Raw genomic sequence first — 21,323 nt, 5'->3', positions numbered from 1 at the left:
TTAGATCTCTCTTTACCTCCTCAGATAAGTCCCACAGTGGAGGGTTTCCTTTACACAATCTCAGGCCGCTGAGAAGCAAAGCTGTTGGCAGGCCTGTATGTGAAATTATAATCCTTTCTGTCTCAAATTTGTCAGTTTTTAGAATCATATCAAAGACTGGATGTGTGAGCTTCCTGCTATGGTATGGGGGTACTTTTTCTCCCTTTCTTGTGAAAGGCAGAGTTTTTTTTAAATATATTACCTCATTTTTCCATAATTTACTTCTATAATATACTAACGTTTTGCATTAGTCAAAAAAAAATATATATATATATATATATATAAGAAATGTTTCAAAAACTTTACAAATTGCCACCATGGACAATTTAAAAAAATCCCTTAATTCCAAAAATGTATCCCTTTCTGTAATTTATTACAACTAAGGGAAAAATATTATGAATCTCCACCTTTTCACTTCCTGCTTAGTTTGTTGTTACCTCATCTGTGGTTAGAGACCCCATTCAGCTTTACACAACCAAACGTGTCATTGTGAGGGGTACAAACACACATTTCCTTCCAGGATACTTCTTATTTTGTTGTCATTTTGCTACAATTTGGAAATTCCCTTCCATTTATTGTGAGAATTTGTCATTTTAACTTTTAGTCTTTAGGTGTCCACTTTTTTTTAACTGAAAAACAACCATAAACTGTTTCATTTTGAATGTTTAAATATATTTATTTATGCCTTTAGGGTCTCCAGCTGAAGTCCCACCACCATATTCTCATTGTAGAGAGTTGTGACTGTTTATTTATGTGTTTCTCCACACGCTGTTCAACAAGCCGAGCCCTGTTGTGAAAGGCTGAAATCCTGGAGGTTTTTCTTCACATTGTTGATTCTGTGGAGTTGGCACTGGGTTGATGGAATGGCAAACTGCTGAGCAGTGGCCGCTGCGGCTTCATATTTAGCCTAGTTTCTGTAGTTCTTTGTAGATGTCCCATTCTGCTTACCCACCAGCCATGTGGTAATTGATTTGGTGTCAGCTGCATGGATTTAGAGAGCTGACCCCAGTGCTGATTGAGACAGGCCAGGCGATTGAAAGCCTTGTTTTAAATTCATTGCAGGGTTGAGAAATCGGGGAACCCTTTGTTTTAAAGTGTGAGGGGGATGACTAAAACATACAAGACTGAAGGTACAAGCTAGCCTTGAATCCTGAATTTAATTATTCTATAATAGTTGGTACTTTTTCTAATTCATGATAAAAGTATGAATTAAATGAGTTATTTATTGAAGTGTTTTGTTTGTGTAATGAGTTCTGGTGTTTTTTCTTGTTTTATAAGGAACCAGCAACATATTTAACACCCCCCTCATGTCTAATATATTTTAAGCATTCTGTCATCATTATTTAAGCTTGAATTATTTTCTATTAACCTTTTTTTGAAACTATAATTAATGTTTTTCTGTTTAAGTAGTTTCATTCTCCAGAAAGGATATTTAAATGGAAAACTTTTATTTTTATTTTAGGACTACAGTCACTCTTTCTTTGATTATTATTGTGAGATAAACTATTAGAATAGATGACATTTTTGTAATGAAGCGTAATTACTGAGAAAATAGAAGCATTTTTAATTTTTTTTAGTGTATGTGTTTTGACACTGAAGGTCTAAAGTTGAATGCTGCTTTTTATCAAGATTTTAAAGAAGTGCAGGTGTTTATATGTGTTCAAATAATACAGATACATGTGGCATCCCATATTCTCAAACACACTAACTGGATTGTAATTAATCTTCAAAAAAAGCTTTCAAAAATCGATTGTTTATCTATATTCTGATGCTTTCCATGATCGTCTAATACTTGTGCTGGGTAGCTTCCACAATACTGAATGGATTATGTTTTTGGTTCCCAATTCAATTTGATTTGTGATTTAATACAATTCACTTAAATTTCTGTTCACACTCAATTCTGTTTGGGTATTAAAACGACTTCACAATAATAAGTGACAAGAATCAAACATTTTTTTAGTAAAACTGTAAAATATTCTAAGTAAAACTAACTCAAAGCATTTTTTTTGCCTAAAAATATTCAAGAAATTCCTGCTTAACAGATTGAATGAATCAATGATGGTTTTGGATTTTCAAAGTAAATATTAATTAGATTTTTTTAATCCCAGACCAATCCAGTACTTTCTCAAACTGTGATCTGTGGACATCTGTCTGGCTATTCAATGTGATCATTTATGATGGTTTCTTAAGAATTACTAATAGATCTACACCCATTTCATTTTTCCCAATTACATCTAAATGTGAAATAAAAAGCATCAAGCCATTTGATATTTTTTAATCTAGAACTAACTTTCCCATCTCTAACAATGATTTAACCTCACATTTAGATTGTATAACTAGATTATTTGTTGCATAAGGTACTGTGGTTGTAGGGGGACGGGAGTGTCCCTGTTTCTTACCCCACGGTGGTCAGGGGATCCTGCACATGCCCATCATCCATCTAAAGCCTGTGTGGACCCATGATTGTACCTCCTACCACGTGTCAGGCTCATGTCCAGGTCAGAGCTGTAGTTCGGATAGCAGATGTAGTCTGTCATCCGAGAATAGACGAGCCTGCAGATTATGCCATCGGTCCAGATGGGCAGACCACTCTGAGTATATTGAGTAAATAAACTGAGTTAAATCTGTTGTATGTTTGGCATCAAATCTTTGCTGGTATAGAACCAGCATGATGAGCAGTTTACACTGCTTTATCATTATTAATTGTATTTTATTTTTTATTTGAACAATAAAACTCTGCTTTAAGATAAGAGCATCAGTTTGATTCCTTACTTTCAAGATCTTCATGAAGACAATTTTCTGGATAAAAGTATCTGAAAGAATGTTTTAACAAGGTTTCTGTTTGACATCAATTTGCTTCAGGACCAAATTCTAAGCTATTCTGATTTGAACTGATTTAAACCTCTGCCTTCTTAGAAGGGCTTTTATTTTGCCAAACTTGATCAGCAGAAAAGCTGAGGAGGTTTCCTAAACCGTTTCCAAACCCCTCATCCTTTCCTTGGCCTTGCTTTTTTATGCTGACTCTTGAATAATTAATAAAGTGATGAACTGTACCTAGCTTTTTCTTTTTTTTTCTGTCTCGTGCCAGACTGGCAGCAGACTGAATGAAAGCAGAGATAGCTGGTTTCCTTGTACAGTACTTGTGTTTCATTCCTGGAAGGTAGCCTGAAGGCGGCAGTTTGGACATTAAAGTATGGAGGGCAAAGCCAAGGTTTCTTATAAATCCCATAGGTAGATTCAGTTCAGTGCCCACATACGCAATGCATTAGCTTGACAAGCAATCATCATCTGCACAGCTTGTGTAGAAATGATGGCTAATACCAGTAGCTAAGTAGAGAGGTGGTTGAAAATGTAGATCAACTTTGATTCTTTTTATTAATTCAAAATTCATAAAATGAGGCAAAAAGGAGCCATGCTGAGATGATGTGATAAGGGGGCTTTACTGTAATTGTTACTGTGGGAGAAGGTGTGAGGAGTTATTATTTTGAAATGACGCGTTTGTGACCACAGTGGGTTTTTGTTTTAGAGCTATGTCATCAAGGGCAATCTGACGGTGCGGACAGTAACAGGACAGTCACGCCACAGTGGACACGGCTAAATCTGCTGAATCATTTCCTCATTTATGCAAGGTACGGGAGAGCTGTCGTTGTTGGTGATGACACTATTCACTAAATCAGATCTGACAGTAAGATTGGAGTGTTCAGCTGTGAAAAATACCTTTGAGTTTAAGGTAAAACATTTAAGATTAAAGTCCCACTCCCATCATCTTTTGATTGTAAAAGCATTCCCAGTGCTCTTTTATTTATAATTATGCAATTTTTAGCTTAAATCAAAAACCTGTGTTGTTTTCTAGGATTTGGAGAGCAGCAGAAGTTTATCAGAAATTTCAGTGTATTTTCCATGTCACAAATAAGTCACTTTTTAATCATTTTTTTGTCTGCTCCTGATTCACAACCGCTTGCATATAGAAATACTCAGAAATGCAATTTTAAGATTAATTTTCCTAATACATGTCCTCCATCACCAGAAAAATGTCACAAGAACATGTTAAAAACACCAAAATCAGGATTTTTATCAAAGTAGATCTGTAGTATCATTCTGCAAAATGCTCAGAACTCTAAATTTATTTTAGGCTTCAAATTTTCTGCTCTAAGCTTACATTTTTTTCATCTTAAGATGGACTTAGTGTGGAACGAGGTCAATTCTACTGCTTCAAACTATAGATCGGGACCTTTAACCAGTCACTGAGCCTGCATTCTTTGCAGTCTGCATTCTTTTCAGTCTTTGCACTTGAAGTCAATTGGAGTAAATAAAACTTCAGGAACACTTCTGGATTGTTCTCCAGCCAAAGCTGATTCACTACCAAGCAGGACTTTTCAAAGGAAAAGGAGAATAAAACTGAACAGAAAGGTTGTAGGTAGTCCTAAAAAAGTGAGTAGATATTAAGTGTGTTAGCGGCTAGTTTATCAGACATATCCACACTGCCAACTTTTAAAAGTTACATCTCTTTTCAACAAGAAACTAATCATTTTTGTTCCAACATCTCTGTATTACCTAAAGCTACACCAAATGAGCATTCCCTAAATTCAACTTCTCACTCATGATTCATTGCTGCAGCAATGTTCCCTTTTGTGTGAGCAAAGGCAGCTGGAGGAGACTACAGAATAGCGTCTGTCTAAAACACGTCTGGTGTGTATGTGCCGTACAAATGCCATCAGTCTGTGGGCCGTATTGTGCCTGTGCTAGAAAAAGCTCTCAGCGTCTCCCACTCTTTTTTTTTTCCCTGTTTGGTCATCATGACATTCATTCAGTTTCAAACACTCATTGTGCAGTTATTCAGTCAGATTTGCCTCCCGATTGATAATGCACTCTCACAAAACTCGAAGACTACATTTGCATGTGAACATCACTTACTCTGTTTATAATTGTGGTTTTCTGATGTCATCATGTTTGTAATGTGATTGTTAGTTTACTGGATAACAATAGCTCCTTTGTGTTGTTTTGTTCTTCTTAGCTCCCTTATTCTTATATCTGTCGTGAGGAAATTAAATGATCATTTAGTGTTTTTTCTGTTTTTATTCTTGTTAAAAGTATTATTCAGACGGAAAAAAGGTGGGGTCATAAGAACTCTTGAGACAATATGCCACAAATGATACTTGAGACAATTAATATGCAAACATTCCTTTATAATGGGATTACAATTGTTAGAACTTCTTTGCTTGAGATTATTATAAAATCTAAAATAAGTCCACGCTAAGGACTGAATAATAGGAGGATCCTTTCTTATTTTTGAGAAAGAATCTTTATTTTCTTCTTAAATTTGCATTTAATGTTATCTTTGGCTCTTTACCCTTAATTTCCTGCAAATGTATATTTATTTAAGTTAAAAAATGGACAAAATTGTGTTTGATCTGTCAATTTTAAAAATAAATAATTATTTAAAGTTCTGTAAAATATCCATTGTGCAAAAAAACATCTATATATGGGGCTGTTTTTTTTTTTTTCAATCTTAGAAAATATAGTTTTGGAGAAGGTCCTGTGACCGTCTTTGTTTGCTTAGTGTAACACAAACAAATAGGACTATGTCAGTGTGAGGTCAATGTCTCCTTTGCTCTACATTTTTTGCCTACTCTACTTAAATCATGGAGGTGTCACACTTGACACGTCTGAAGTGTGACGCAGGTTTTGTCCTGTGATATTCAGGTAGTGGGGGTAGTGCTTCAAGCTTGGGTGTTGGTTCTGAGAAACAAAATTAGGTTTTCGTTGGCAGTGATTGCTAATCTGCCCTAGTTTCAGGGCTGGACCAAAAAAAGAATTATAAGTATTGCACTTCTGTTTTTTGACTTATGTCAGCTTATATCTGGTTGTGACCACAACAGTGGGGTTATGATAAACTTTACTGTCTCCTGCTGTGACATATTCTATTTGTTAAAGTATTACTTGTGCGCATCCATCCATCTTCACCTGCTTATCTGGGACTAGGTTACGGGGGCAGCAGCTTTTTTGACGTCCCTTTCTGTCTGTGTGTTGTACCCCAAGGTGCTACCAGGTCAGCCAAGGGACAAAGTCCCTCGTGGGCCATCCTAAGGTCCCAGTGAGACATGCGAGGATCATCTCCCTAGGGAGTAATCCAAAAGAGATGACCGAACCACCTCAGCTCCTTAATGTAGCAGAACACCGGCTCTACTTCAAGCTTCTCTTCTTTATCACCTTATTGCTAAGAGAGAGCACAGGCACCAAGCAGAGGAAACTCATTTCAGGCGCTTATATCCAGGATCCTATGCTTTCTGTCATGACCTAGAGCTTATGACCATAGGTGAGGGTGGGAGCATAGATTAACCAGTAAATTAAAAGCTTTGCCTTTTGGCTCAGCTCAATTTTCACTGCAACACACCGATACAGCAGCTGCATTACTGCAGCAGCTGCACCTGACCGTCTGTCAATCTCACGCTCCATCTTTCACTCACTCGTGAACAAAACCCCAAGATACTTAATCTCCTTCAGTTGGGGCAGGAGCTCTCCACCTACCCAGAGAAGGGCAAACCACCTCAACTATGGCCTCTGATTTGTAGGTGCTAATTCTCATTCCAGATGCTTCACACTAGACTCCAAACTGCCCCACAAAGCGCATGTGGACTGGATGGGTAAGCATCAATGAACCCTGAGGCACTCTGTTTAAGCTGATCTACCATTTCACAACCAGGGTAAAAACTGCACTGTTTCTCATGAATCAGAGGTTCGACTATTGGCCAAAGTCTTCTCTCCAGTAGTCTGAAGCCCAGATAAAATATAGAGTTGTGTCAGGAAGGGCATTGGGTGTTAAAATCTCTGCCAAACCAAATATGTAAAATCAGTGAAAAATGATTCACTGTGGCAACCCCTGAAGAAATATGCTGAAAGGTGAACAACAAATCTGAAGTAAATTTTCTCTGAAATCTTGAATAGTGGGATTCTATTAAGTTCTAGCATACCCTCTGACCCCCTTCTTGAAAAGAGGGACCATCACCCCATTGTGACAGTCCAGGGGGGCTGATCACCACTCAATTTTGAAAACATCCAGAGACGAACAATCTTCATCCAGCCCTGGAGCCAAGTAGCTCCTTGACTTCTGGACCTATGTGATATCAGCCTGAGTGATGGACTGGCCCTCTTCTGAGTTCCTAGCCCTTGCTTCCTCAACGTAAGGCGTGTCAGTGGGATTTAGAAGATCCATAAAGTATTCCTTCCATCTGTTGACAGTGTCCTCAGTCGAGGTCAACAGCTCAGCACTTGCACCTTAAACAGTGTGACACAATACAGCCTCAAAAAGATTCTGGTAAACCGTTTGGCGTCTCAGGAGGAGGAACTACCCCGTGTGCAGTAGTGGTATCTACTCCTCAAAGCGTTGCAGCTTGGTTGTTCATAGTTCTTTAATCTGTTTTGGTATTAATGAAAGTAGCGTGCAAGAATACACATTTGCAGAGAAAAGCAAAAGGTATGAGCAAAGCCACAAAACACTTTTCAGAGGTAACAAACATCTCTAGAATTTGCATCCATTGGGAGAGTTTTATTAAAAAGCACAGCTCAAGCTCTGCTTTAATCACTCAAAGTACGTCTGTCATTTTAAGCCTTTGAGGTGGTGTGGTTTGTGATGATGCTTGTTTGCATGTGCTTGCCATTTATAGAACCATTAACCTTTTAGATATCAGGAGGTCTTCCTGGGACATTTGCAGGTGTTTACAAATGTATAAACCTGTTTGGCTCTTACTAATTTTGGGGCAAGTTTAATTGTGTGCAGTATCAGAGACTAGTTGCTGGTGTTTTTTTGTGCATTCTATGTGAAACTTTCTTGAAATTATTATGTGGTTTACTACTACTAATAATTATTTTTTATTTTGCTGGATAAAAAGCGTTGTGTTAACTAGAAATTTTAGTCAAAAAATTAGGTTTAAGAGGATTTTTTTGTGCATATAAGAATGCTTGATGATCACCAACACCCAACCAGCACTAAGGATGCCAAAAAATACTATATAAATTCTTTAAAATAAATAAATGAGTAAAATGGAAACACATTTGTTATTGTTTGTCATGAATATTTCCAGTTTTATGCATGTTCACAGAGGACTTTTTTCAATGCCAGTTTGGAAGCTCTGTGGTTAGTCCGGTCTTTCCACATTTGTTCACAGCTGCCGGTTTTAGGTTTGGAGTGGCGGTTTGACTCATCTCACCTTTATTTCTTTTTTTGCTTTTTGTCCGTTTAGTCTACCTTCATTTAAATGAAAACATATTCTGTTTACTTTTTTTTTTATTTGCATAAAATTTCAAAAAGATGTTTTTTCCAGTGAGAAAATATGTGTTGAACTATTGCATTAGTTGCCCTTTTCTCTGTTAAGTAACTTGACTAAACTTTGTTTAAAATTTAAAAATGTGCAATTAAGATGAAAACAAAACAAAAAAAATAAAAAACTTTGTTTACTTTACATTTTTTTAAGCTTTCAGTCTTTGTGAACTAGTTGGATTTTTTAACTTAAAAAAACACAAACGTGATATGTCGCAGTGTGCTCAAACATACCAAACATTTTTCATTTCCTACTGTGAATTTTGTGGGAGGCTTGCATAAAGACGTTCTCAGGTGGAGAAGAATGCTCTGGTGTGTGACAAACGGAACGGTGCCTTGAATTTCTATGAGAGATGACACATCCAACATTGTTTTTAATCCCATTAATTAATGTTTTCGTTACCTTTTGAGTGTTTTGAGAGTTCTCTGCATGGTTGTATTAAACCTGGCCTTGTGTCTGCCCACAGAGGACTGACCCTCAGCTTTTGGCCCAATTCTATTATGCTGATGAAGAGCTGAACCAGGTGGCCAGTGAGCTGGACAGCCTGGATGGCAGGAAGGACCCTCAGAGATGCACTCTACTGGTCAACCAATTCCGGTCTTGTCAGGTTGGTACAAAGAACAGAGAAAGTCATCATTCTTTGCTATCCAGTGTGTGTAAAGTGTAAAAATAGCCACTAAGTAGGGCAAACCTGGAAAATAGGTAAATGAACCCACTGCTTGGATTTCAATCTTTGCCATGTTTCTTGTTTGTGTTCTCAGTGAAGATTCCTAGTTATTCAGGTCATGTTATCACAGTTTTCTGTTCTTCAGAGTAACTCAACGTTAGAAGGTCAGTCTAGAAGATCTTTAGCGGATTGTTTGAGTAGCTTCCTCAGTTCTTGCAGCTGATGGAAAATTGAGGTGATTTATGTGCTGACTACTTCGGAGGTATGGCTTAAAAGTAAAAAACCTGGATGTCATGTGAGTGGATGCAAATATCAACGATCATGTGATTATCGGAATAGTTGCCTAATGTCTGATGTCTTCGTTTTCCTCGTCTGAGCTGGCATCTGGCTCAAAACTTGTACGGCTGTATAGCTCCAATATTGCTCTGCATCTTTGTTGCACTGGTAATTTTATGTTGGGGTGTGAGGTATTGTAAGCTTGCAAGAGAGCATGTAAACAGAGAGCAATGGGGAGAGGAGGGGGGGCATGTTTGCTCTGTGCCAACGATTCCACCCACAGCTGAGAGGCGAATTTCTAATGAACTACTGCCGATCTGCAGAAACTATGTCCAAGATAACAACACAGGGTGTTTTTTTTGGACTAAAAGCAAGAATTTTGTTGAAAGAGATGCAGTGTGCAAAATAAATCTTAAAAGCCCTCTAATAGCACCATGAGGCAGTAAATAAATATTTCCAAAAAAGATGCAAAGTAAAGCCAAAACATCAGAATTACAAAGTTTCTCCATTAAAAAAGCAACAGACTTTAATTCCATTATAAACTGAGGAAAAAAATGTTCAGGGCTGCAGAATTTCTTCTGTTTCAGCAGGTGCAAATTTACATTTCTGTTTGCCTGTGCTTACAAATGCAGATTTTAATCTTTGTGCCATCTTAACTTTTATTTTTCTATGTCCCTAATGCACCAGGTGTATGTACTTTTTTTGAAAACTCTTCCCATCTGTGCTCTATCATTTTTATGCTATAACTTAATGTTAAGAAATAAATTAAAATATGTCTGCACAAGTACTAACAAAATCAATGATGCAGTCTATGAAAAGTTACATTTTCTGGACTTTACAGTATTTTGTTGGCACTGAGAATCTACAAGCTCTGCTGCAAAAAATACAAGTGATTTCTGCAATAGATTTATGCAGCCCCAGCTTGTGAAAGAGGTTTTCATTTGGCCTATTGTTCCTTAGCCTCCCTCCTACAAGCAGGGCTCATGGTGAGACTCACTTAATAAGGTCAGCGGTTCATCCCCAACTGTTCTGTTTCAGTTTCCCCTCCTTCCATCTGGAAGGCTTTCTTGTGAATGCTTTCATTTGTAATCCCAACAAGTGCAAACCTTTTATTTTTTTCCATAGTTGTGTCTGGCCTTCCAAGTCTAAGCTGGAACTTTAATCTAAATTGGCTTCCACTCAAAAATGTTTAAATAATATTTGCTTTAAAAAGTGCAGAAAGGAGGCTTTCGGACTGGTTTGTCTGTCAGATCTTGGTGGTTTTTAGACAAATAATTTGTTTGAGTGCTGAGGAGCCAAATATAGAAGGGTAGAAAATTCAAGCCCAAATGGTTGTTTCAGCTGCCACTGCAAGTTATGTCTTATTCATGGACCTCTGTGGGGATTGTTGTGATGCTGCTCGTGTGTCAACACGCCTGCTCTCACAATTATGGCGTACCGGGAGAAACTCGTGTGTAAAGGAACATAGATGAATTGTTTATCATATATTTTAAACTCAATATTAAAAGTTAGGATTTTATCTGGCAAACAATATCATTTATAGCAATCATTACTACTGAAAAACAATACAAGAAAATGTGATCCCAGTTCTATACAATGACAAACTGCTGTTGTGGAAGAGAAATCCTTGTCTTAGTGACCACAGTTTAGTGTTTAAATTGGTGGTATAGATTTAAATCCAAGTCACAGACTGATCTAGAAAAAATGGATATGAAATATTTTATTATAGTTGTGTCTTTTGTGTTCGTGTGCAGGACAGTGTCTTGAACATCATCAGCCAAATCATGGATGAATGTATCCCCAACGACCGTGCCAACAGAGACTTCAGTGTGAAGTTCCCTGAGGAGATTCGTCATGACAACTTGGCAGGACAACTGTGGTTTGGTGCTGAGGTAATGTATTCCCACCTGAGTCTGTCTAGAGGAAAACATGTTACAAGCACATGACAACAAAAAAAACATTTTTTTCTTCTATAGGCTATAGGGATATTTACTAATCCACAATAATGTCAAACAGAGATGATCGATGCTGTTCTGAGAGTTTTGCCTGTCTGTGTGTGTTCCTGCGTAGTGTTTGGCTGCTGGCTCCATCATCATGAACAGAGAGATCGAAAGTATAGCCATGAGGCCTCTGGCCAAAGACCTCACTCGCAGTCTGGAGGAGGTACGCACCATCACCAGAGACCAAGCCCTGAGAGACCTCAACCTGTATACAGACCGCATGAAGGACGCACTGCGACATTTTGACAACCTTTTTGCCGAATTTGAGCTTAGGTGAAAACAATGAGTTGGATCTACAAAATTAAATAATTTAGTGATATGTTCCTAGGAATTTATAACATTTTTTTTCTTTTTCTTGTTCAAAGTTATGTGTCTGCCATGGTGCCTGTGAAGTCTCCCAAAGAATACTATGTGCAGCAGGAGGTGATTGTTCTCTTCTGTGAGACGGTGGAAAGGTCGGTACATTTTTGAAAACATATTTGTATTATTTTTGAAGCATTAAAACTTTATACATTTATATTTTTATCTTGTGTTTTCATCTGTGTGTTGTTGTAGGGCTCTAAAGCTGAACTATCTTACACAAGACATGATTGATGACTATGAACCCGCTCTGATGTTTACAATTCCCAGACTAGCCATAGTGTGGTAAGTGTTGCCTCGCCACTGCTCTTTTCCACTCTTTTTTTTTTTTTAAATTCTGAAAATGTTTCTTTTCAGTGGGCTGGTCGTGTATCCAGAGGGACCTCTTAACCTTGACAGAAAATCGGAGGATATGTCTGAACTCTTCAGGCCTTTTCGCACTTTACTAAGGAAAATTAGGTGAGGGCTTACAAATATCACAAAATGCAAATGTTTTTTTTTTTCTTTTACAAAAACCGCATTCGTCCTCTGCTGCTTCTTCCAGAGACCTCCTACAAACTCTCACTGAAGAGGAGTTGATGACATTGGAGAGGAACTTGTGTATTTCTCAGGATGGCGAGTTGTCCTCAGGCCAGGGACTCGTCACAAACGGTGTACCAGCACAAGCCCAAGAGAACTGCTCATCCTGCAGCCCTGCTAAAGACTCCTCAAAAGTGGAGGGTGAGCGGGAAGAGGACCAAACGCCAGTCTTTGTCTGTTCCAGTAAGCAGGAGGAGTTAGCAGAAGTAGAAAAGGAGTGGGAGGAAGTGGAAACCCAAACAGGAGAGGAGGAACAGGAGCAGGGCCTGCTCTGCGAGGAAGCAGAGGAGGCTGAGCTGGCCTGTTCCATGCAGTATGACGAAGAGGAGCTCGAGCAGCTGAACATGATGGTACATCGTGTGGGAGATGAAATGTCCACTCTGCTATCGCCTCCGAGCCAAGGCCAATCTCCGGCCCACCATCCCAGGAGAGAAGAGCTGGGTGGCTCTAGTGGCCCATCCAGCACCGAGTCCTCTCCACGCAGGATTTTTAGGAACCGAGGAAGAACGGGCATCTATGTAGAAGAGGAAGACAGGGTCTTCTTTATGGAAGACCTGGATGCAGCAGGAGACGGCATGACCTGCCTGTCAAAAGAGGCCTCTAACTGCATCGATCCTCATTCCAAAGAGTCTTTGCATCACAAGCCCGGAACAAGGAACGGCTGGTTCTCTGAAGCCACATCAGAACAGCCTTTTCCACAGCCACGCAGCCTGAACACACACTGTCCTGTGCCAAAGCCTCCCCCATGCACCTCTGTCCCCGCTTCTGAACCGCTGCCTTACACCAATGGCTGGGAGATGGGCTTAGAAGGAACAGCGGCTGAAACCGCAGAGGTCATAGCCCATCGCATGGGAGGGATGAAGTTGTCTGCTACAGTCATCTTTAACCCTCATTCCCCCAGCTTGACTGAGCTGACGGTGGACAAACTTCTGCTGCCTCGGCCCAGCCCCTCTCAGATTGAGCCCTGTGGCCCTCTAGTGGCCACTAACTGTCTGCTCAACTCCTGTGTCTGCTGCGGGAGCTGCGAGGACGGTCACGAGGATGCCATCACTACAGAGTCCACAGGACTTGGATTCGGCCCTGCCCTTAGGTTGGACAAACATTGTAAAACCCCGGCCACAAATAGTGTCATCCAGTCGGCTGCGTGCCGGCTCCCACTGACTGCTCATGAACTTAGCAGTAAAGCTGAGATGGCACAGCTTACTCCCCCTTCTCCCCGTTGTACCGCAGAGCCTCAGGAAGAGGATTTAAATTCCCAACTTTGTGATAAGTGCTCGGTGGGGCATCCAGAGCAGACGGATCATTTTCAGGACTCCAGTTCCAACAGGAGGAACGGCTTCTCGCCTTGCAGCCACCAGCTGAGAACTGATAAACAGCATGCCAGTGGAGGTCGACAAAGGGACAGGGAGACGGATAAGGAGGAGTCAGAAAATAAAGACGCAAAGCGGGACGCCAAAGAAGACAACAGAAAAAAGTCCAGGTTTGGGTTCAATATGATCACACTGATTTTAGTTTATGTCTAATTACATTTTTAATTTATTTTGCCATATTTTCACATGATTTGACTGTGTTTTTCATTGTTACACCTTCATTTATTTACTTTTGATTTGTTTTGGGTTTGTTTTTTTCAGTTTTCCCAACTCTCCCCTCAGTTCTGTATCAGGGAGTGACTGTGAGTGTGTATCGGTCACCACATGTAGTCTGTCAAGCAGTGCATATACTCCCAGGTAACCATCATTCATCATAGCGCGTTACCGTTTGCTACCTCTTTTCTTAAAACAATGCTCTGAAAGGTTCCTTTGCTCCCTTTTTAACCTCTATGTTTTGTTAAGATTTACTGTGATGGGATTCACTGTACAAATAATGTTTAAAGGTCGTGGACCACCCACCAATTCTTCAGGGTTTTGATCTTTTGACGTTAGATTTTCTCATAATCTTTTTAATGCCATCAAGAGTAATAGTTGTCTGGACTTGAAGGTGTATTTTTAATTGTATTCATATTAGTCATTCGATTTCTGAAAGATCTATTTGATGTTATTTCTTATGCTTGTTTTGCTTAATAACACTCAACTGTTGAAATTCAGGGAAAAATGGTTTGAAACAAAAAAGAAGACTTAGTAAAAGACAGTTTCATACTTTTAGGACGATTACGATCACACTTGTTTTATATTAAGCAAAGAATATCTAGATGATATATAAAAGCAAAAAAGTCTAGAAATATGTGAGTGAATATTGAATTATATAACAAGAAAAAATGGTTTCTTGACATAAGGGCTGTAAGAGGCATGTTACTCTTTATTATTTGGTACTTCCAGGCATTTTCTATGATTTTTTGTGACACTAATTAGAAGTTCCTCGCATTTTTCCAAAAAGTTGTGAAAAATGTTGCAAAAATATTTTTTCTAAAAACTGTCAACTATAAGACAGGGGAGTACAAATTTTCAAGCATTTTTATACTTCAAGTTCTTAAAGTGCAATTGTATGTACCAACACTAAAAATACACAGCAATGATGAAATTCTCATATCAACAATTATTTAGTTTAGCAAAAAAATAATTTTTTATTAATATCTTTGAGATAAAGCGACTGGAAAAAGTTGTGCAATTAGCAGCAATTCTTTGTAAATTTCACACAAAAGTTATCAACATTATATTTTTTTTCAAAAGTTACATTTTGTCCATAGAAAAAAGTTGGCATCCTAAGATTTTATGAGTTTTTGTTGTGTTTAAATAAAAAATATAACTTAATTTTTGTTTTGTTTTCAAGAACAAATTAATTAAGTTATTTGTGGCTATTTTATATGTGGCCCTTGCTCTAAATCGTTTTCTTTTTTGTTATTACTCAAATTTCTGATTGGTTAGACATTTGAGCCTCTAAACATGATTGGTGGAGACAGTTTGACAGTGCATCTTCTTCCAAATCAGACCTTTTGGTTTAAGCTGTGCTCAGAAAAAATCATGGGAATTGGTTGAATTGTGCAGGAATTAGTGTAATCACAAAATTCTATGAAACTGATTTATATCTCTATCCATGCAGCCCTGTCAGCAGCCTGACTCCTAGCTCAGGGACTTCAGAAGACCTGGACCACCAGAAAGTCCGGCCGAGCCCACAAGATACCAAGGTGGTAACTCGGAACAGGATCCGATCGCGTTTCCACAGTAGCCGTGACCTCATCCACCGTCTCTTTGTTTGCATATCAGGTAAATTCTTGGCAGGGCCCTGCAATTCAATGGCAAACAGGAACAAACTATTAACTTGGCAACAAAATGTCTAATTGTTAATGATTATTATTTTGTTATAGGTGTTGCAGATCAATTGCAGACAAACTACGCCAGCGACCTTCGCAGCATCCTCAAAACTTTATTTGAAGTCATGGCGACCCAGTCTGAGCAAGGAGACAATGACAAGCTAAAGAAAAGTGAGGAAAATGTTACTGGGATACAACAGTTTATGCTTTTTTGTAAATATTATTTTGTCAATATGCATGATAGGGAATGAATTTAGGAAATCTACAAGAAAATGCAGAAAGTTTGCTGCTTTAACTGCTGAACAAGCTTAGTTACAATATTTGTTCAACTTTGTATTCTTAAAAAAAGGTTTCAATTTGTTTATTTCATTCAAATGCATTCAAAGTCACCCTTTAAACCCATGAAACAATTTTCATAAAACTTTTCCTCTTCACAACTTCATCCCCAACTGGGCCACGACTCTCCAGTTCTGCTTTTCAAATAAGTAACTATTTTTTGATACCGGATAACAGCTCTGATCCCTTTGTTCTACTAACCCCAGCAGGCCCTGTTCTGCGAAGTGCGGTGCTGGAGGACTGTGCTCTGTGTCAGGAGACCATTTCCTCCACGGAATTGGCAGCCAAAGCCCGGGAGGGGCAGTTCGAAGGTCAGCGAGTCCAAAAACAGACCCACTTTGAGTATACATGTCAGCTTGCTCCTTTTTCCTCCCCTCTCAGCAAGTGCTCACATGGTGACAGTTCTGCTGTTTGTGTACTTTTTTTTCCCCTTTCTTGGCTCTGTTCAGACCCTCCAGACTGGGTCCCTGATGATGCATGCAACTCCTGCATCGCCTGCAAGGCTCCCTTCACTGTCATCCGCAGGAAGCATCACTGTAGGAGCTGTGGAAAGGTATTCCATGATTATTTTTTGTAAAGGTGCACAATGAATACATTTTAGGTTTTTTGTTCTTGATGATCAATAATTGATTTGTCATTTCAGATCTTCTGCTCTCGCTGCTCTTCTCATTCTGCTCCATTGCCTCGATATGGCCAAGTAAAGCCTGTCAGAGTTTGCACCCACTGTTACATGTTTCATGTCACACCCTTCTACAGCGACAAGGCAGGAATTTGAATCCAGATCACCGCCATGAGCTCCCATTTTGCTAAAAATGTACTACACCGAATCGACTAAGCATGATTTAGAAGATCCCCACATGAATCCTCTGTGTGATCTGTTGCGAGATGCTGATTAATCAGAGGGGATCGTAAAGTTTAACCCTTCCCATCCTACATAACTGATACCCACAGGCCTGCCTGAATGTTATTCCAAGGGGACAAGCACATAGAATTAAAACTGGCATTGTGCTGCAGCCCTCTGTTACAGTTTGCATCTCAAAACCAAATAGGCATCTGTGTCCTTTGATTTACTGTAATTTTTGTTTAAATCAAAAGACATTTTGATGATTTTTATTTATCTTCTGACATTTGTGCCCAAACTATCACAGGGCTTATCACTGAGGAATGTAAGTCACATGTAAATAAGTCAACTTTGGTTGTAACTGACTGTAATCAAATGTATACGGTTATTGTTCTGTATATAAACTCTAATTTGAAGGCAATCTAAAGCAAAACCACTGATCCCACTGAAGCAAAACTCATTTTGTATGACATTCTTACATGCATTTCTGAATGTGGTTTTTATATGTCTAAAGGGGATTTTGTGCTTTTTTTTCCCAAACACACCCGTTGCTTTTACTGTTCAGCTATGGGTTATTGCATTTGCAGCAATGGCCGTTCTGAGGACCTGAGATGGAATGAAACGATTTTCTTCATCACGATCAGCTTTTATAGGCTGATTTCTTTATGCTCAATGTCCCATTTGAGCTCCAGTCGGTGTCGTTTGGAGAAAGTGGCCCTCATGAGAGCACAGGCTAATTACTGGCCAATGATCTTAACTTCCTCACAAATGTTTATGTGCAATACTGTAATTTTAGCACTTGTCTTTCACATTTAAGCAAAAAAGCCTTTGCTAGCTAGCTAACATATTTTTTACGAAGAAATGTTAGTTTTAGTAGAGAATGTTTACATTTTAAATGGGTCTGATTTTACCATTAAACATTATCAAATGTGTTTTCAAACTGACTTTCTTCCGTTCTGAGTTTTATGCTACCATTCCAATAAATTCCAATGTTTGTCTTTATGGCCAAAATGAGTCTTGACTATCTGATGAGATTTGTTTCCATTCTGCTCTGACTTGAAATGTTTTCTCAGGCATTCTATACTCCAAATCCAATATTTTGTTGCACCATTGTTGATTTTGTTAAGCAAATCATACAAACATTCTACTGAAAGTAATGTTTTTTTTGTATAGAGAACAAAAATAACCTAAAATTATAATTATTTGTAAAAAGAACAAGAAATCATCCATTAAAGGAGGAGTTTATTTTAGAGTTTGTTCTTATTTTGTAAAAGTCATGTTAATTTTCATTACAAGAGCTGTGTAAAATACATTGGAAAAAAAAAGATGTTATATAGTTTTTAATGCAATGTAAATTGAAATAAATAGTTTTTTTTTCCTGTTACAATGTCTCCCAATCTTTCTTTCCTTGTTGTTCTAAGGATGTTGCTACTGCTAGTGTTCCAAATTTAGAATAAGATAGATATTTATCAGTTGGGGTAAGTGTCTTAGCACCATTTGTAGCTGACCAAGGACAGTAAAAATTGGCTGGTTTTGCTACATTGTACCAGAAGAAAGGTGGTTTTAATGACTTTGAATGTGGCAGGGTTGTTTGTGCCAGACGGGTTTGTCTGAATGTTTCAGAAACTGCTAATCTATGACTTTTTTCACCCACAACCATCACTGGAGTTTACAGAGAATAATCCAAAAAAGAGAAACTATCCAGTGAGTGGCAGTTCTGTTGATGCCAGAGATCAGAGGAGAATGACCAGACTGGTTCTTGCTGAAAGGCAACAGTAACTCAAATAACCACTGGTTACAACCAAGGTCTGCAGACGAGCGTCTTTGAACACATCAAAGAGGTAGATGGGCTACAGCAGCAGAAGAACACACCGGGTGCTATTCCTGTCAGCTAAGAGCAGGAACCTGGATAATAGGAGATAATAAAAACGTTATCTGGTCTGATGAGTCTCCATTTCTGCTGGTACACTTTGGGCCTCTTGGTACCACTTGAGCATGGTTACAACACCACAACCTGGTTACTTCCTGCAGGACGACATGTCATAAAGCTGGAATCATCTCAGACTGGTTTCATGAACATAATAATGAGTTCACTGGACTCATATGGTCCAGTGGAGGGACCATATGAGTGGAGGGAAAAGGGGCCCAAGATGTACCTAATAAAATGACAGGCAAGTGTATATATTTTTGGTTATACTGAAATTCTCGTTTACAGCAAGTTTTTTTTATCTTTATACCCATAAAGAAACTTTTGTCTGATAAAAGTTTTACATTTTCTAAAATGTAAACTTTTTTCTTTTTAGTTTTAAAAAGTCAGCAGCAGATAACTTCTTAAAAATAAGTTTTTGCTCTAATTGACTTGTGGAGCATGTTATAAAAGTGTTTGCCAGCAGGTGGCAGCACATACTCTTTATGGTGTAGGAAATGTTTTTTATTCTAATATTCCAAAAAATATATATTATACTATAATAAATGCATTCAAAGCCACGAAAGACTTTACGTAATAACAAATGAAAATGTTTAATTATTTTGTACTTAAAGAAAATTGTTTAAGTGTTCTGATAAAACCGTGATAGTGTTCTGTAATAAGTTTCCATATATATTAGACTGACAGCGGGGGTGAAGTGTTCATAATGAGGAGATTAGCTTGGGAAAGAGTTAACCGCGTCCGGAGGCTGTGATTGGCTCGCGGCGGCCACCGTCGGGACGGACAAGCCTCCACTGAGCGCGCGCGCGCTCCTCGGGAGTCAGTTGGTGGACGTTTCCACAGACTGGACCGTACCACCGACCCGCCGCACATATTTATATACAGCTTTTGAGTTCGACCGTGAGCGCACGCCGTGGCTGTGCGTTAGTGGAAGTGTCCGCTCCCTCGGTGTTGTGTGTCAGGGGGGGCTAGTCATGTGCTGGTGGGTTAGAGCTCAGCGGGAAGTCGGCCGCTGTCACTTTTGATTCATGGAGTCAGCCTGGACTTTAGCGAAGCGCGGTTTTTACTGACCTAAACCACACAAATTTAAAGGTATGTGCGTTTAAAAGTTGTTTTTTGTGCAGCATTGTTTAATTGGGAGGCAAATACTGTTATTTCCCAGCGTTAGCGGTTTTGATATACAGCTTAAATACATACCTGAGTCCATAAAGTATTTCTTCAGCTGTACAGTGTGACTGTAAAATATTTTGGGCTAGACTAATCGTTCACACGTGTGTTGCTGCTGTAACTTAATGTTTTTCCATTCCTGTTCCATTTTCCAGACTCCGCTGAAGGAAAAACAAATAAGTTATTAATATGGTTGTGTAAATGTTATTATTGTTTTTCTTTATGTCTTCCAGACTTATGAGTTTTTGCACAGAATGGACATCCTGAAAACGTTGTTATTCATCTTTGAGGCTGTTTTCCTGACTGACTGTTTCAGAGGTGAGTGCTTCTTCATAACACCAAAGTCTCCAAGTTGTGTAATGGAGAAGAAAGAAGTTGGAAGTAAGAATTTTTTTCTTTGTTTTTGGACCCAAAAAAAGTCAACATGGGTCAGGGGAATTGGAGACCCCTTTTTGACACGCCTGTGTGCGAGTTTGCTCACTCACTGCTGCTAAGTCAAACAAACATCTTCTGTCAGCATCTCTGGCTGAAAGAAGACAAGTCCAGCTCTCCCGCCTCTGTTTAACACCAGCTTGGGACTTGAAATCAGATTTCGGTGCAACCAAACTTACTCCTACTTAATCAGTGTTTACATTTATAAAAGTAAGCTAAAACAATTTCATTGATTGCTGAACCATATACTGGCAAAAATTTTGATTCTGCTATGACAAAAAATGTAATATTTGGGAGAATACAGTCTGTGGGGCTTCTGTAATTCTCTGGTTTGGCTGGGATGTGTGTGTTTTTTTAGCAGGAGCGTGATGGGTGCAATACGCGCATGTGGCCATCAAAACTGAAGGCAGAGGTGGCAGGAGGGGGTTGGCAGTGGTTTTGGAGGGGGAGATTATATCTGTGGGTCTGCAGACAATGCCTCATTCACGGGGTGGTAGCTGTGTCTGCCCCGCACAACTAAACCAAAAGTAAATGGGAAAGTCAGATTGTGTACAGGCAGGATTTTCTCAAAGATCCACTCTGATAGAAAATGTGTTTTTAACATATTCTTGGGCAGTTTTCATGGCATATATTGAGAATATTTTGCATTTTTTAGTATTTCTTTATTCAACTTATTGTGAATTAGGACAAAAAAATTACAGTTCGAAAAAGAGCGTATTTATGATGTAGAAAATATGGTGGGTGGGCCATAAGCTCCCTGTTCCTATCTATTGTGGTGCATCCACTTGTAGACAGATCCGTGTTCGTCTTCATTTTCGTCACCCAAAACGTACAGCTGGACAGCTCCAATTTTGTTCGCCATTTTTGTTGCACCTTTAATGTTAGGTTGGGGATGTGAGGAGCTGTAAGCTACTAGGAGACTGTGTAAACAGAGAGCTCTCAGCAATGGGAAGGAGAAAAGGGGCGGTTGTTCTCCACCAAAGGTCCCTCCCACAATTCAGAGGCAAATTTCTATTGATCTACAGCTGCTCTGTAGAAACAATGTCCTGTGTTGTAATGTATTTTTTTACATTTTAGCTAAAAATGGCATAATAATACTTGAATAACCACTGGGAACACTTAGAATAGATCAAA

The 21,323-nt window shown here is 38.9% G+C and overlaps 2 protein-coding genes across 7 annotated transcripts in view; both read left to right on the top strand.

The window, feature by feature from the left end:
- Nucleotides 1–17,677, top strand: part of zfyve28 (zinc finger, FYVE domain containing 28) — a 22,691-nt gene extending 5,014 nt beyond the window's left edge. The window contains exons 2-14 of one of the 3 annotated variants that reach the window (XM_024269561.2): nucleotides 8,824–8,964; nucleotides 11,055–11,192; nucleotides 11,371–11,573; nucleotides 11,666–11,755; nucleotides 11,856–11,945; nucleotides 12,018–12,119; nucleotides 12,205–13,719; nucleotides 13,871–13,966; nucleotides 15,276–15,439; nucleotides 15,541–15,657; nucleotides 16,032–16,133; nucleotides 16,272–16,375; nucleotides 16,466–17,677. In XM_024269561.2, coding sequence (XP_024125329.1) covers nucleotides 8,824–8,964; nucleotides 11,055–11,192; nucleotides 11,371–11,573; nucleotides 11,666–11,755; nucleotides 11,856–11,945; nucleotides 12,018–12,119; nucleotides 12,205–13,719; nucleotides 13,871–13,966; nucleotides 15,276–15,439; nucleotides 15,541–15,657; nucleotides 16,032–16,133; nucleotides 16,272–16,375; nucleotides 16,466–16,597 — 2,994 coding nt within the window. In that variant the 3' untranslated portion in view covers nucleotides 16,598–17,677. Of the gene's footprint in view, nucleotides 1–8,823; nucleotides 8,965–11,054; nucleotides 11,193–11,370; nucleotides 11,574–11,665; nucleotides 11,756–11,855; nucleotides 11,946–12,017; nucleotides 12,120–12,204; nucleotides 13,720–13,870; nucleotides 13,967–15,275; nucleotides 15,440–15,540; nucleotides 15,658–16,028; nucleotides 16,134–16,271; nucleotides 16,376–16,465 lie in introns of all 3 variants that reach the window. The other 2 variants (XM_024269554.2, XM_024269567.2) reach the window with 2 other exon arrangements.
- A 1,684-nt stretch (nucleotides 17,678–19,361) lies between these two features.
- LOC112149125 (fibroblast growth factor receptor-like 1) overlaps nucleotides 19,362–21,323 on the top strand; it is a 25,543-nt gene continuing 23,581 nt past the window's right edge. For 2 of the 4 annotated variants that reach the window (XM_024276631.2, XM_024276606.2), the window contains exons 1-2: nucleotides 19,362–19,682; nucleotides 19,991–20,075. In XM_024276631.2, the coding sequence (XP_024132399.1) occupies nucleotides 20,012–20,075 (64 nt within the window). In that variant the 5' untranslated portion in view covers nucleotides 19,362–19,682; nucleotides 19,991–20,011. Of the gene's footprint in view, nucleotides 19,683–19,990; nucleotides 20,076–21,323 lie in introns of those variants that run through there. The other 2 variants (XM_024276623.1, XM_024276614.2) reach the window with 1 other exon arrangement.

The sequence above is a fragment of the Oryzias melastigma genome, linkage group LG22 (assembly GCF_002922805.2).
Source record: "Oryzias melastigma strain HK-1 linkage group LG22, ASM292280v2, whole genome shotgun sequence".
NCBI classification, from domain to species: domain Eukaryota; kingdom Metazoa; phylum Chordata; class Actinopteri; order Beloniformes; family Adrianichthyidae; genus Oryzias; species Oryzias melastigma.
This window is presented reverse-complemented; position numbering and strand designations above follow the sequence as displayed.